The sequence below is a fragment of the Poecilia reticulata genome, linkage group LG8 (genome assembly GCF_000633615.1).
Source record: "Poecilia reticulata strain Guanapo linkage group LG8, Guppy_female_1.0+MT, whole genome shotgun sequence".
NCBI classification, from domain to species: domain Eukaryota; kingdom Metazoa; phylum Chordata; class Actinopteri; order Cyprinodontiformes; family Poeciliidae; genus Poecilia; species Poecilia reticulata.
In genome coordinates this window covers 2,968,169-2,984,097 of record NC_024338.1, presented here as the reverse complement: position 1 = coordinate 2,984,097, position 15,929 = coordinate 2,968,169, and the positions used below count along the sequence as shown (strand labels likewise).

The following is a 15,929-nucleotide window of genomic DNA, read 5'->3' as shown; positions in this document are numbered from 1 at the left end:
GACTGAGTGATTCTCCCAGTCATAAATCCTGACCGGTACCAGAATAAGCCTCCAGTCCTGCGCCTGGAGTTTGAGTTTGAGATGAAAAGGCCCTGTGCTGTCATTGTGACCGAGTCGACTTCACTTTGAAAAGTAAAGCTTCATTTAATTTAAACTCACTTTACTGCGCCGCTTTTGACAGATACAGCATTATAAATCGATTTTATTAAATAGCATAGCTGGATGTTGCAGGATTTTGTATTTTTTTTTATTTTTTTAGTTGTGGAGGAATTTTATTCACTCTTCTTTCCAACCTTGCCTCAGKTTCTGGAGGCTTCCATAAAATAAATCAATAACAATGTATATCGCCATAGACACCTGATCAATATCAATAGAAAACGTGTGACAGAACTCACTGAACTCCAATCCAGAACCACAATGCATTCTGGGAGATATAGGCASCCTGGAGAGGCTTRGGTAACCTCTCATGGCTAGTTAAGCAAGGTTAGTGACATTAACTAACTCACCCACTCTTTGGTTACCAAGCAACCACATGATGAACAACTTGTGGTTACCAAGCAACAACATGTTGAACAGCTTGTGGTTACCTAGCAACAATATGTTGAACAGCTTGTGGTTACCTAGCAACAATATGTTGAGTAACTTGTGCAGCAGAAGCTTAAGGTTTCGCCACTCATAGCAGATTAAAAATAAAAAAAAACAACAGTGTGGATTGTGAACTTGATAAAACAAGAAAGGTCATGCCATCAGTTTGGTAGTATTTCAAATATTTAAAACAAAACTAATCAATAATTATTGATATTGATATGAAAGGCTTATACTGTGACACGTTTTGTCAGCCCTACTTCTAATAGAAAGTGACTTTCTTTAAACACCAGCTGTGGCTGCAGATGTTCTGAAAGCTGCAGGGACGTCAGACGGAGGCTGACGTGTCGACCCGGTTCTTGTGGCTTACAGCAGGAGTGGATGTTCAGGGTGTGGCCCGCCCCGGAGAATCATGGGAGGGGGCGGTGGGTGTCAACGCAAACATGAGCAACTCTGGAGTTGGTGTTGTGGGCAAACGGTCACCTAAAATACATTTGATAGCAGTTGGACCTCAAGCCGCAGCGGTCGGATTTATGTGCCGCGGTGTTTTTGAACGTAGCATCTGTGTGTGACCCTTCTGAGTTCGACTCAGGTCCAGTAGGTCGACGTCACGACAGACACGTTTCAGGTTCACTGTATTTATTCTAACAAAAATAAGCAAATGAGGTTGGTGGTTAACATCAGTCCAGCAGCTTCTGCCCCACAGTTGCCGACGGCAACAGAAAAAGGGGGAGGAGATGTCAGTTACTGGTTGCTACGGTAACCACCGACTGCCAAGAGCAACGCAACAAAACTTAAAAGACCAACAAAAGTCTGGAGAAACAACTTATTGACTAAACAAAATAAATTCAAAGAATAAACAAACAAATTTAAAATAAAGAAAAAGCAGGATTCAGAAAAAAACAAGTCCTAAAACGTGTACAAAAACAATAACAAATGTGAACAGATAAAATTTGAGTTGCAGGACTGAGATTTGTAAAAATAAACAATGAACATCTAAACACAAAGAGTTGATGGTTTTAGTAAACAAGTGTTGCCAAAGCAACTTTTAAACAGGATCCAGCTTGTTTTGTAAACCAGTTTCACTAAACGTGATAAAGACGATCAGCATGTTTCAGCATAAAGAAGCTCAAACTCATGTTCGACTGYAWATAGGACTTCAAATTACAATGTGCAAATATGGATGGTATATGTGAATCACTGACATGATAATCTTCCTCAGAACTTTTGAAAWTATAATCTGTAAGAAGGTATTACAGATACTTTTCATTTCCGTTTTAAAAATGTTTTTCTATTGATCCAATGTACYATTCTAATCATAAATGTGTTTTTATTAGATGTAYGCAGAAAATCATTATAATTAACAGAAATAAAGGCTTGAAAACATCAGCTTGTGTGWAATCAGTAARTTATTTTGCTTAGTGGATTGAATTTCTGAAATATACTAACTTTTAAATGTATCTGACTTGCMCATACCTGATTTTAAARCAAAGTCTGGCCAGTCGATGAGGTAAAATAATTGCAGAAATTCTGATTATTTTGAAATCCTTGCAGTGTTCATTGRCTTCATTTGAAACTTCAGCAAAGTTAAGCCAKTGCTTGTGTAAATWCATGATTATGAAAGTATGTTTTCATCCTCTGATTTGCCCAGAATCCATCTCTCCAAGATGCTCTCTCAATCCAAGATAGCAAAAGCCAGATATGCATATTTCCTCAACTACAGACTGTGTTGCATACCTTCAAATGGTGAAAACTTCCTGTCTAACCTCTGGGAAGATGAACACTTGCTCCAAAGTTGGAATAAAATAAAATGAAATACTTTCTTTTATTTGATTCTAGCSTGGATTGACTAGACTTGGATGATGAAAGCAGAAGGATAACAGGTGAAGCGTTTTGATTTCTACCTCCTTCAGGCAGCGAGTCGTTGAAGACTCCCTCCACCGAGGTGCAGCTGCTCCCATCGCCGCCGCAGATCCGACAGCGATCTTCACGCACGTCCGACCCGAGCACACGATCGCAGCCCACGTGCTGCGACAAAAAGACRGGAACGAGTGAGCTGCAGAGGTCAACCAGGGTCACGGGCGGAAGAGGGCACAGTCGGTGAGCTGAGAGGTGTCAGAGGCCGAGCTGACGAATTACCTCCTAATGTCTTCCAGACCGCTTTTTCAAAACACAGAAATATCAGATAGAAAACCCAGATGTGTGCTGCGTGTTTTGTTTTTTTTTGTCTGATCCTGAGCAGACACAACGCTCTTTGGTCGCTGAACTCAAAGCTGTCGACATAAATAAATTTCATGATGAGCGAAGCAGGTGGTTTCACTCAAACTCTTAAACAGGGAACAAAACTGAAACTAAACTAGAAAATGAACGACGACTGCACCGATTTCTGTTCCTGCACGCGGCGGCTGGTTGATGCCAGGCAGCGTTAATTTTGACAGCAAATTTAGTTTTAGTCTAAAATTTTATTTAGTTTTAGTCGACAATTTATAATAACGTTTAAGTGAACAAAATTATATATAAAATGTAAATACTTTGTGATCAATTCACTTGAATTAACACAAAATTAATCATATTATAACATAATGTTGTTGTATCACTAGAAAATCAGATTTAACTTTTTTCCAAACATCTATTTTTCTGATCTTGCTTTCAACAATAGCAGCATATTTCAAACTGCTCTGCCTGAAAATTGAAAATATAACCAATGATAGAAGTTGCATGAGTGTATTTCACTCCTTCACAATTAATCATAATTAACTATGAGTAATTACAACTAATGAAAAAGTGTAAGAAAAAAAAAAAAAGCACTTTTTTCATTAAATGTTTAAGAAAATGTTTCATCATCTTAAACCAAGCTTTTTCAGATTTTCCAGGCTTTTATATTTAGGATGGCTTAAAATGAGTGATTTTGTTTTAAGTGCAAGTTAGAAAAGTTAACTATAAACTGGTTGTGCTTCGATGGAAAGATAATTCGCTACTGTAATATGTGCATACTGTCTTGGTTTTATCTAAATGTCCATCATATTGATTTTTTAAAGTTAATTTTCCGCTGAGCACACAAGTTTCGGCGTTTTTGCCCTCCATACTTCATAAAGGATTGTTTCTCACCCCTTGTTGGAGAAACAATCCACACAGAAGAAACTCGCAATAAGCAATAAATCAGTTAACTGCATGATAAACTAAAATATCATGCATTTGCATTATAGTTCTTCTTGTGTCTCTCATTTCTACCAAAAAACTGGATGACAAAAGGTGACTTCAGTATCCATTTTATTTGTTGTTTTGGTTCATTTGTTTACATATTTTATATATTCAAAATGGCTTCCAGTTCCAGTTTATTGATMTTTCAAAGGGTCTACTTGCATTATAATGTCATTATCATTATGTTACCGTATTTTCCGCACTATAAGGCGCACCTAAAAACCTTCAATTTCCTCAAAAGCCGACAGTGCGCCTTATAGTGCGGAAAATAYGGTACTTGAAAACYGTTTTCAAATAACAATGTTATTGTTTATCGCAATATTACTGGGACAATCTATCATGCGGGCAAAATTTGTTTTTGTGACTTTGGTTTATTTATACACAGTTATTGAAACCTGGAAACATCTTTGCATCAAATCTGAGGTAAATCAAATTTCATACTATTCTTCCAGCTAAACTAATGAGGAGAAACTAATGGAGAACAGCAAACCTCAGACAGAAATGCTCCTGCTCTCTTACTGCAAACATTTGTTCCATTAACGTCCATTAACCAGAACATCCACATTGAATAAACTAGATCATATTTTCAGATACACTTTTCTAAAAYTTCTGATTATCTAACAAAGATGTTAAAGCAAGAGACAGGTGGACATAAACCACGAGTAAACTGGCTAAAATAGAAAAAGAGGAGAGCCTGAACTGCAGAAAGAAAAACTGCAAGAAAAAAAAGTAGATGTGAAGGAAGTCAAAGTAGAAAAGGGCAGAAAATAAGAGTGCAGGGAATGAAAGCCAGCCTGCAGCGCAGACAGACTAACAACTGAGCTGGAAGGTCACTGAGTTCCTGCAGAGCAGAGCAGAGCACAAGAGAAAAAAGGAGGACTTTTGATAAACACAACCGTCTCTTTGGATTTCAGACCACCTCTGCTCCATAATCTAACAAACCTTTGAGTCATATTAAATAGGGGGGCTAAGGTGAGGATAAAAATGTTGGAAGACAGAGATTAGGATGTTAGTAATGTCTGAGGTGGTTCTTATTTACACACCTAAGGGCTGAAGTACAAACTGTTTCACTGTGAGATTTCTAGGAAAAGCACGAGCGATTATTCAATAAATCTCTGTTGTGAGCACCAGGTGGTCTCCGTTTCATCAAAGCACACCATATTGGCATCATTATATTTTCACTAACAGCTGGAATCAAGATCATTAATGCGAATCTGAGTCTGCTGCCAAAGTTAAGTCTCGTTTTATCATCCGAGCAGCTGATTCTGACGAGCAACACCAGCCAGCGTGTAAACCAGACGGCCGCAGCTGTTCAGGCTTCAAAGTGACTAAGATCAAGAAAATCTCCTGTTGATTCGACTTAAACCGGCTTACTCACGTTTTAGTGACTTTTATTGGACTTGAACCAAATGCTCGCATGGATTTGTTTAAACAAAATCCTTCTTACTGACCTTACACTCTCCGTTTACACAAACATCCAGAGAGTCGTCTCGGCACGGCGTGCCGTCCACCACGGCGGGAGCTCGCTCCGTGTAGAAGTTGTATCCTTCGGCGAGGCAGTTGAGAGAGCAGGGCTTCACCCCACCTGGACAACGCAACAGAACCAGCACACAAAGCGTTAATGCACATAAAAGACAGAGAAGACACGCTTAGGAGAGGTTCTGTTTGTTGTTTCAGGAAATTCTGAGTGGAAATGAAACAGATATCATCAATTTTGAAGGAAAATTAAACTAAAATTGATTAAAAACAGGATGTTAATTATTTCTACCCTTTTCTATAGATTCTTAACTGCTGTCCAGCATTCTGTGTGATTCCTATGGTATTTAGATGATTTCTCTTTGGTGATTAGCTCCCTAATCTTTAGCTACTCCTACAGTTTCTCTAGATGTTTATTTTCTTTCCACTCTAAAGAAACAAGTGGCTTAATTGGCTCTTTGGACCTTGTACATTGATACACAATGTATCAATGTAACTCTGGCTTAAAATGCTCATGTTTTAAATATAAATCTAATAACAAATGCTGGTATTTTATGTAATACATTGACTTTCCATGACAAAATGACACTAAAAGCACTAATATCGTTTCAGATTTTTTTAAAAGTTGGAAATTATGTACTTATTTGTTTTCCATAAATGTAAACATGCCATAGAAGGAAATGCATCCATCTTCTTTTCTGAAAAATKTTTTTCTTCATTCTGAAATCTAAAAACAGAATTAAGATGTGGTACTGTAAACCAGCCTGGGTTGCTAGGTGACGGGCGGATCTCGGCCGAGGTTGCTAGGTAACAGGCTGGGCTTTGCTGGAGTTGCTAGGTGAGGAGTCATGCCTGCTAATTGGTGACGTTACATTCCAGAGGTTTTTGAATCAGATAATTTTCCAGAGACCAAAAAACACAAACTTATTGCCAAAAACTATCTGGGTTGGTCTTTTTTTAAAGTGCTTTGGTTGTTTTTAGAAGCAGCAGAGACCCAAATAGAAGTGCAAAGATGTAAATTTTGCATTATACATCCGCTTTAAAGTATATTTGGCATTTCAACTATGAAAAAAGCCAGGTAAAAGTGTATTAAGATGGGGTCTTAAGTATTTGCGGATTCTAGAAATTCACCACTGCACCTCTGAATGCTACATTCAGCAGTTAGCTAGCAATTTCCAGCCACTTCTTTGGGATAAATGTCATCTTTACCCACAGGGTCAGTATTTAGCAGTTTGGAGTGGTAGAGGGAAGTACTGAGTGGCCAATAAATGTAACAAAATATCTTATTACAAAAACACAAGCTCATTCAAAACAGTGTTTCAACAAATCTTCATTCATGTGTGAAACAGATCAACAGTTTCTTATTAGAGCGACTGCTGACATCATCCCGTGTTTGTTTGTGCTGGCAGTCACAGCCTGTGCTAGCAAGAGAAAGAGAGAATGTACCGGTCAAACTCACAGACAATAAATTGTTCGGACTACGGAAAACTACAACTCCCATGGTGCCGGGTTTTGGCAGGATAATGGTAGCTTTCAGGTGTGCAGTGTGAAGGGTGAACGTGAAGACTGCTGGACTAAAAACATTGACATAGAACAGCTTGTTTCAAGAAAAAAAAACAGTGAGGTTTTTCCTTTAACAAATGAGCTGTCCTTGGCTGTCTGAACTGACAGAGACGGCCTGTTTCTGTTTTCTATGTCATGATAGAAGCAAGAAGAAATCACATGAAGCTAAACTAAATAAATTTAGAGATGGAAAGAATGGGGAAACGAGGAAGAAAAAAAAAGACAACCGTTATCCACGTAAAAGGAGGAAAAGCACAACTGGAAGTCTGACCACGGAAGAGATGGAGAGCTGCTGTTTGACTTCAACAAGGAAAAGAGAAATTGGCACCTTCCCCATTTTAGCAGCTGCAAGGGATTTTTCTTGGAAAATCAGCTGACTTGATGAAAAGACCACTTGTTGCCTGGTGTTGGAATTGTTTCGCCGACTATCTCTGCAAGCCATTATTTTAGAAATTAAAGCAGTCAAACTATTTATCTTTCGCATCCAGTTTTCGCTGTTCGGCGTTTAGCAGAAATGAGAAATTCCTGCAGAGAACTTCGGGTGCAGCCAGCATCTGCACACCAGACAAGAGGGACAGTCTGCAGCTTCAATTCAGTTTATTTATAATGTGCAGAATTTACATCATCTCAAAAGGCTTAGATTGAGTGAATYCAATTCAATATGTACCGACCTAAATCCAATTTCTAYTTCAGCACCGGCGATGCTAAGAAGGAAGTTGTAAAGTCTCCAAGGTCTGTGATCSTCATAAAATATAARCAATCATACCAAACTATGAGTAATGAATTACAACTGCTGGCAGAAGGAGAATCAGTCCCATCTGGGACGACTTTCACTCAGTTATTTTAATTTGACTTAAGAAGAAAATAAATTTAGACACAAAGCCATTTTATTTAATAGCTGAACAGTCTGGCTTTGTAAAATGTGCTTAGAAAACGACGTTGCTACAATTACTGACATCTTTTACTTYYAGATCAAGAAAGCCGGGTAAGTAAAAAAAGAACCTTGCAGCTTCTCTACACCTCATTTAATGTGTTTAGTGTGTAATTTTTTGTAGTTTAGTTATTTCTGAAAGAAAACTTATTATCCAAATTGAACATATTGAATGCTGTTTTACTTCCATTTTGGTCTCAACTGCTTGTAAAAGCAGCCGAAGCACTTATAAAAAAAAAACACCCAGTTGTTTTCTGGCATTAATGTAATGTGTTTAAGTTTCTGGAAAACAAACCGTTTCAAGAAGTCACAGTCTACGGGACTGCACTGTTACCTAGCAACCCAAGGGGCGCTCCAGCAGTTTGGTCAGCTGGTGGAAAAAATGAGGGGAGGAAACAAAACTGTTACATTAACAGACTTCGGTCTCTCTGATTGGTTGATGCGCCGCATTAAGCGGCGAAAGTTCAGATTTCCCAACTCCAGCGTCTGACACATTGAATGCTCAAAACGCTTTGATCGTGAAGGGCTAGACACACGAAACGCGGCGCGACATGCATCCACATAGACTTTGAATGTAAACCAGATGCTCCTGACGCTCAAACCGTGTTTGCTGTGAACGCACCATACGTGCGTTAAATGTATTCAGAGTTAGCAAAGCTGTTAAAGAGCTAAGCAAAAAATTAGCTCTGCTATTACCATATTTGTGGAAGTGTGTCCACCACTGCATTTCACAATCATGCACAATTTTGAGTTGGTAACAAAATACGTTGAAGTTTGTAATTGTAACATGAGAAAATGTAGAAAAGTTAACAGAAGCAGCGAGGCAGAGGACAATAGACAATAGAAGCTACAACGATGGACATATCAATACTAACACTAAGTTTCAGCAAATATTAAATAAAACACTCACCTCCTCTGTACGGTTTCCAGGTGTAAAACTTTCCCCTGAAAGGAGTGCTGTCAAAGTCGGAGCACTGGATCTCTCTGAAGTCCTTGCAGCCTGCAGGACACTCCTGCATTGGACACAAATGGACAACTTCTTCTTCGTACATGTAGATTTCCTCTGCATTCACACACTACTTGCAAGCCAAGAATCACAAACAATATTCATAATATAGACAAATGAGTGCAGACGAATTGATCGCAAAGACTGAGCAAAACTCACATCAATATTGCAGGACCTGAAGCGTTTTCTTTCTCCCAGACAGTATTTTCCTCCRATGGTTGGCCTGCAGTCAAAAACAGCAGGATCAGTCCTCCATTACATCAGCACACATACCGACGTCAAAGCTCAGTTGTTTCATGGCTCCATCCTTATCTTTAGCTGCACCGATTGGACTTTATTTTAGCTACATTGATTTCACAGCAAGACAACTTTTCTACATTTTAAAAATACATCTGTTTGGTGTGTAGCTGGCAGCTTTCTCAATATTTACATCACTTTTCGGCAGAGTAAAACCAAAGGAAATGTGGAAAATAATAGTCTGAAATGAAACAGGAGAAAATCGCTGGCCCCAGATTTGGGTCAGACCATTCCCCTCTTTAATAATTTCAAGATGAGCTATCTGCTGACAGCGACTCAAAATATTATACATTCTGCAATGATTTGGACTTCACTGCTGCAGAGTGAGAAGAACTTTAATTTAAATAATTGCCCTCTTCATGGCACGACTGAGAGGAAAAATATATACATATACAGTGTAAAAGGTTGACAAACACCAGTCAGAGTGAGGGTCTGATGTCAGAACAGATGGTCTCCCTGGGAAAGAGGTTTAATTATCTCTGGGTTTAATGACTGTGGCCACAAGATGGACAACAAAGCTCTCAATCTACTGGCCTTTTAACTCACCCATGATCATGAGATGTGGATCATGAACCAGATTTGAGGAAACAAACAGCTGAAATCAGCTTCTCTGAGAAAACAGCTGGGTCAAAACAAAAGAGGTAAAGAAAGGAGATTCGTTTTCTGGGCAGTTTGGAGTCGAGGAACCAAGAATCAAAAAGAGTCAGAACCCAGATCACCCTGAATCAGACGTGGTCAAACGCTCTGAACATCAGCGGGCGGACGGACGGATGTTTGCATCTGTCAGTCAGTTTTCCATTCCTCTAAGCTTTAATTGTTACATGTTGTGTTTTTTAATCTCGTTTTTTTGCTTGCTTTCCGTTTCCTTATTTCCAGCGTTCTTCTGGTTTATTTTATTCCCTCCTACCGCATCATGTCTCTCTGCAGCTTTCTCACATCGTATCCTCCACAGTTTCAATTTCATTGTAGTCTCAAAAACTTTACAATTAAGTCTTCGATTAGCTTGTTTTGAGTTTCTGTCACATCAGAATAATTTAAACGTTTTTTGTTTTTGTTACAGTATGGATCAATGTAGGCAGTACCTGGGGCTGTCGCAGTGTCTGACGGAGGAGGAGACTCCACCTCCACAGGTCCTGCTGCACTCCCCCCAGGCGGACCACAGACCCCAGCCTCCATCTACCCCCTCTGGACGAGTCCCATACGCAACACACACCCGTTTGAAGCACCACTGCAGCACACACACACAGATTAAAAAATTATAAAACATAAATACACAGTTGTGCATTTACAAACACTCATCAAGTATTCTTGCATTGTTATGCCATTACCATTGCATTACTAAAATGGTCTTAAAACAACAACATTATCATCTACTCCATTAACTTCTGGAATAATTCATTGTCCAGTAAAATTTTGATTATTTTCAGAGCTCACCCCTTTCTCTATGGTGTTAGTCTGACAGATGGTTCCCTCTGCTGCAGGTATACTGCTGGTGATGCAGCGGTTGCTCTTACTCATGCACCAAAGTTCGCTGCAAACTTCCTGTATGCGTCAGAGAGAGAAAAATAAAACCATCGGAGAAACCGATGGACACAAGAGAGAGAATACGAGAAATATTATTGGTCTTATTTATGATCAACAGGCAGAAACTGTCATTCACCTTCACCTCTTTTCCCTCCAGAGCCGTCAACACTTTAGGGTAATGTTTTATTGTGTACATACGCTGACTACATAGTATCTATAATAATGAGTCTATAAAGCCGCACGCTGTTCCAGATGTCCGTTCGCTCTGAAGGCGGCCTCGTAAAATCCTGACCATGCAATAAAAAGAACGCTGTCCCATGAAAGTATTGCAAGATGTGTTATGTATTACAGATTTGAAGATGAGAGTCCTAGCAACATGAATCAAGAGCGAGAAGCTGAGCCGAATCTTTTTTTTAGTTCATTTTAATAAACAGCTAAAGAGAAGATGACATAAAAACAAGAGTTCATGCAAAAACATACCACTAAATCAAAATGTCATCAGAAAAGTAGTTTATTTTAGAAAGTAAAAGAAAACAGAAACCCATACACACTTACATAAGTTTAATGCACACAGATTGATATAAATTATAAAGACTATAAAGCTATTGAAAACAAAAGTTCTGCTCCAGAAATTAGGAAAATAACAAAAAATTTACCTACTATGCTTACTTGAACATATTAGGATTTGTCTCTGTTTTTCAAAAAATCCTCCTTAGATAATGAGATTTTAGCCTGGTCAGCTTCAGGTGTCTTGTCACTTTAAGTCCAAATAAGCTGCTGCTTGCCACGCCCATTACACCCATCAAAATGACTGCAAACAGATGCTTAATTATACAACTGCACATCTTTGAAAAGGAGAAGTGGAGCCTCCTGCTGAAGCAACAAGAATGCAGCAAGGATGGTAAATCAACAACAAAACACTTTAAAATAAAACACTTCATTTTTTCCAGCAGCCATTGTACATCCCAATACAGCTTGGGTTACTAGGTGCAGTGTGACTCAACAATAAAATGGTTTATTTTATTGTTATAAAATAGCATTAAGTTACTTCCAAATAACAGCTGGGTGGCGTTTTTAAGCAATTGGATTGTTTTTAGGAGCAGTAGAAACCAAAATATAAATATAAAAATTCTAAAAATGTGAATTTTGCATAATAGATCCCCTTTAAAACTAATATGATGGCCAACACAGCCAGGGGCCGGACTGCTGATTTGTCCAGTGGAAGGTCATTGACACCCTCAACAAGTAAAGTAAGCCACAAAAAAAAAATTTCTGAAGAGGACTGGTTTATCCAGAACTCTGGTATAGAAAGGATAAACAAATTACTGGGATAATGGAAGCCTTGAGAGTGTTACGAGGGAGGGCGTTTAGGGGAGATTTAGAAGGCGTTAACTGCAGCTGGAGTAGTGATCTGGTGTTTTATGAAGTCCAAAGTCAGACCAGCTGTCTACTGACTTAAAGTATGTGAGTAAACTAGAGCTGCAACTAAACTACTTTAGTCATCGAATATTCTGACAATCGGATAAAAGAAATTGGAACATTTTGTAGATTTTTCATTTAACCACTTAAGCCTTTTCATACATTATTACAAAAACATAAGAAAACGCAGATAAAAAAATTTAATTCCTTTTTTAAAAAGAAAAACAACATAGCAATAATTCTAACAGCATGTGAAACACAACAAAGCAACCAACGCGCCCCTTTAAGGGTAGGCTAAAAGCAGTCGTATGCAGCCTGATGTCGCTTCTGTTTATTTGATTTGGCAGTAAAAATGGTTATAGGGTGCTGCACAGTCGGCTGCACAAACAGACAAGGATAGAAATCAAACTTGTCTTTTTATTTCATGAGGTTTAATGAGGAAAGATACGGCGGCGACGGATAGCAGCTGTTAATCATAATGACCATCAGCCATCAGTGTAACCGCGGATTTGCAGCGGACAGGAAGTACTGGTCGGTTTCTTAGCTAGCTGTTTCCAACTTTTATAAATCCCGCCGTCTATGAGCCCCGACCAGGTGCGTTACATTCATATACACATTAACTCGACTCGAGCAAGTAGAAGTCATGAATAAACTGGAAAAAAACAACTTTTCCTCAAATGATTAAGTGACGTAGTTGGAAAGGGTCAATATTCCAGTTAATATTGACCAATTAATTAATTATTAATTAAATAATTTATTACTGATGATTAAATAAAACTAAGAAATCAATAAAAGTAGGTGGTATTTGTGTGCTCACCGCATATTTACACTGCCGGGATCGGATGCCGTACTGGAAGCGGCACTGCTCGTCTGCGTCGTAGGCCTGACCCGGGGCGGTGGTGGGGTAAACAAACTCCTGCTTTGGCGGCATGTTGTTCAGACAGGAGCCCAAACCTGAGCTGCAGCACATCAAGCAGAGGAGAAAAATATAACTGCTAATCGTAAAATAAAGAACAAACATAAACCCTGCGCTTCTGATGTTTTGTTCCGATGTGACATTTTATTAAAAACAGGAGCAGTCTGAATATATAAACCATCAAACATGTTCTTACGTTTTTTCCTGCACTCCAGTAATTGGCTATTTATTTCTAGGAAGGAGATATCTGATGGGCTCACTCACTCCAGGAAGCTGGTGATGTAATCCCGGCTGCAGGCCGACCAGATGAACGGGTTTGTCTTCATGGTGATGTGGTCAGCCATCAGCTTGGCGGTCTCCTGGCTGCGCGGCCCGCAGGCGTTTCCCATCCCGTCATGGTTCATCCCAAACCTAAAATCCATGATCACACAGGGACGACACTTTGAGGCCAAGCAGACGGCTAATAATCTCTGCTGCAGCAGCGGCGAGAAAAACGGCCTCTGTGGCTAACCCAGAGGAACTCCAAGAACATTAGCATCAAAAATTAAACTCTGCAACTTTGACATTGCACCAAAAGGGAACGAAACAGAATATTAAAGAATCTGTTGGAGAACATCTTCTGTTGGACAGACTAATCATTGGCCTGCAAACTATTAAAATCCTTTGCACATTACAAACACCAACCTGTTCAAGGAAGCATAAAAGGTCACTTTTAAAGTCCATCCATAGACGTCCATTGTTACTTCTGTGAAGAGTGCGTTGCTGTGCGATATCTACGTTTTTCTTCTGCAGATGATCATCGCTTTGGGGACATACACCCAGAAGATTTATTGTGGTTGTATTTAACAAATTATATGATCAGCCATGTAGAAAAATCTGATTTCCGCAAAAAAACAAAAAAGAAAAAAACAGAATAAGGTAGCAATAAGGTAGACTTTTAGTCTATCTTATTGCTGAAAGTGGGAAAGTTTAGATTAAAATAAATAAATAAATAAATAAATAAATAAATAAATAAATAAATAAATAAATAAATAAATAAAACCCCAAATTTTAAAAAAGACACGGAGCGCTGTTCAGCCTTCGATGAGAAAAATATAAATCCACAAGCTGACCGTTACGGAAGAGGGGAAACAAAAATCTGTTTGTGAAAGAAAGTTGGAGGAAGTGTTGTTCAGTTTGCCACAAGCAATTAGAGATTTTCTACACAAAGTACAACAATTTAACCTTTTTTGTGTTCAGCCTCAAATGTTCAAGAATCTGTTTAACGCATTGGACCAGTTGATGGATCCACCATCTGTTTCAGTACTTGTTAATGTGGTTTGCTAACACAAGTGAACAGGAAAATTAAATTTGTGAGCAGTAGAAATTAAAGTAAAATAAAGCAAAGTTTACAGGCTGAGAGAAGAGATGTTATTTAGGATGTATTACCAACAGATGTGGAGAAAATTGTTGGTACTCGTTACACTAAAAGCCAATGTTTATTGGAGTAAACCCTGGAAATTAGGAAAAAACATTTGATTTGAGTACATTTACATTTTAGGATGTGGTAGACCGGCAGTCACAGATGGAACCATGACCAACACTCCAGCAGAAGAAGCTCCAGCTATCGTTTGCTAGCTTAAGCTCATGTAACCTTGGCTAAGCAGCAGAACAATGCTGGAAAGGAGAATATATATATTTAAAGCTTTTACAATGGCCTAAACAAAGTCTGAATTTAAATCAAATCAATGAGTGGTGGCATGACCATAAACAAGCCTTTTGGTTACTAAAAAACATTCCACACGGCTAATTGCAGTAATTTACATAAACACTACTTGTAGATTTAGTTTTATTAAGAGTTTTGTTCACCACAGCATAGCCTGCCATGAATCCTAATGTTAGCTGACAGCAGATAAATGTTTTCCTGGAACTGAAAGTTGTTTCTCCGCCTTTAGGACATTGAGCGGCGTACAGGAGAATGATTGACAGCGCTTAGACCCTCCTCCCAGCTCTGATTGGTTGTTTTTGACCAGAAGCAGGGGATTTTTGCAGACCACAATCAGACCCGGCAGGCTAAAGTTTAAGTAAATGTAACTAGTACTTTGAATAACAACAATGCTAGTATCCTATTTTGCTAACAAGCTTAATATTATTAGCATTAGCTTGTCATCATTTAGCTAACATTACCTGAATTCAACCACATTAATCAACTCACTTGGTTTGTTTGGGAGAAAAAAAACCTCCTCAAAGTTCTTTTGCTGGTTTTCTGCCATGTTTCTAACACACACTATGCACACACAACAGCATTTCTCAGTCGCTGCTGCACGTCTTTGTGCTCATGTTGCGTTTAAAGGCGGCTCGGAAAAACAAGTTACAACATGTTAACAACGGATTAAACTAGCAGTTCTCAACGTGGGCGGTACCGCCCCCCAGGGGGCGTTCAGAGGACGGCAGGGAGCGCTGGCGGACATTTTTACAAAAGGGGGCGCTGGGATGCCTTTGGTCGAAGGTAAACTTTACACCTTAAATCCACAACAATACCAGTTTAGACTTTGAGCAATTTCGTAAAACTGTATTGTGTAACATTAAACCATGCTTGGCTACAACTGTATCGATGGCAGCTCTTCTTCTATTCAGTGTTTGTAGCTTCATGGCGCAGCTCCGCTCCGCMTCAGTTACACCGGCTGATGACGCTGCTGTGATTCACTTTGTCTGGTATTTATGTAGGCTACATAAGTTTTGGCAGTTCTGTGATCATGTCAAAGCAGCAATTTATATTAAAAAGTGTTTTATTTCCGTTTGAAAGCTGCCCGCTTCCATGGAAGGACAACAGAGAATCGCTCTTATAAACATGTAATTTCTAAAATCACGATGCCCTCACTTTATATCCCTCTGAAAAATGAACCCATTTAAATAAAGAAATCCCTCCATGGGTGATACCAAGATAGAGAGCGTTCATTTTATAGCGTTAACACGGTGCTGTAAGTGGTCCGGTATGAAACGGGTTTGATGGAACAACGGTACCACAGCAC

At 39.0% G+C, this 15,929-nt stretch overlaps 1 protein-coding gene across 5 annotated transcripts in view; it reads right to left on the bottom strand.

Annotated features, from left to right (window-relative positions):
• The window catches only part of adamts10 (ADAM metallopeptidase with thrombospondin type 1 motif, 10), a 72,069-nt gene that overhangs the window by 7,828 nt on the left and 48,312 nt on the right, over window positions 1–15,929 (bottom strand). For all 5 annotated transcript variants that reach the window (XM_017306395.1, XM_008415144.2, XM_017306393.1 and 2 more), the window contains 8 exons: window positions 13,183–13,329; window positions 12,820–12,961; window positions 10,494–10,601; window positions 10,142–10,287; window positions 8,922–8,985; window positions 8,667–8,769; window positions 5,238–5,371; window positions 2,490–2,613 (listed from right to left, as the gene is read on the bottom strand). In XM_017306395.1, coding sequence (XP_017161884.1) covers window positions 2,490–2,613; window positions 5,238–5,371; window positions 8,667–8,769; window positions 8,922–8,985; window positions 10,142–10,287; window positions 10,494–10,601; window positions 12,820–12,961; window positions 13,183–13,329 — 968 coding nt within the window. The remainder of the gene's footprint in view (window positions 1–2,489; window positions 2,614–5,237; window positions 5,372–8,666; window positions 8,770–8,921; window positions 8,986–10,141; window positions 10,288–10,493; window positions 10,602–12,819; window positions 12,962–13,182; window positions 13,330–15,929) is intronic.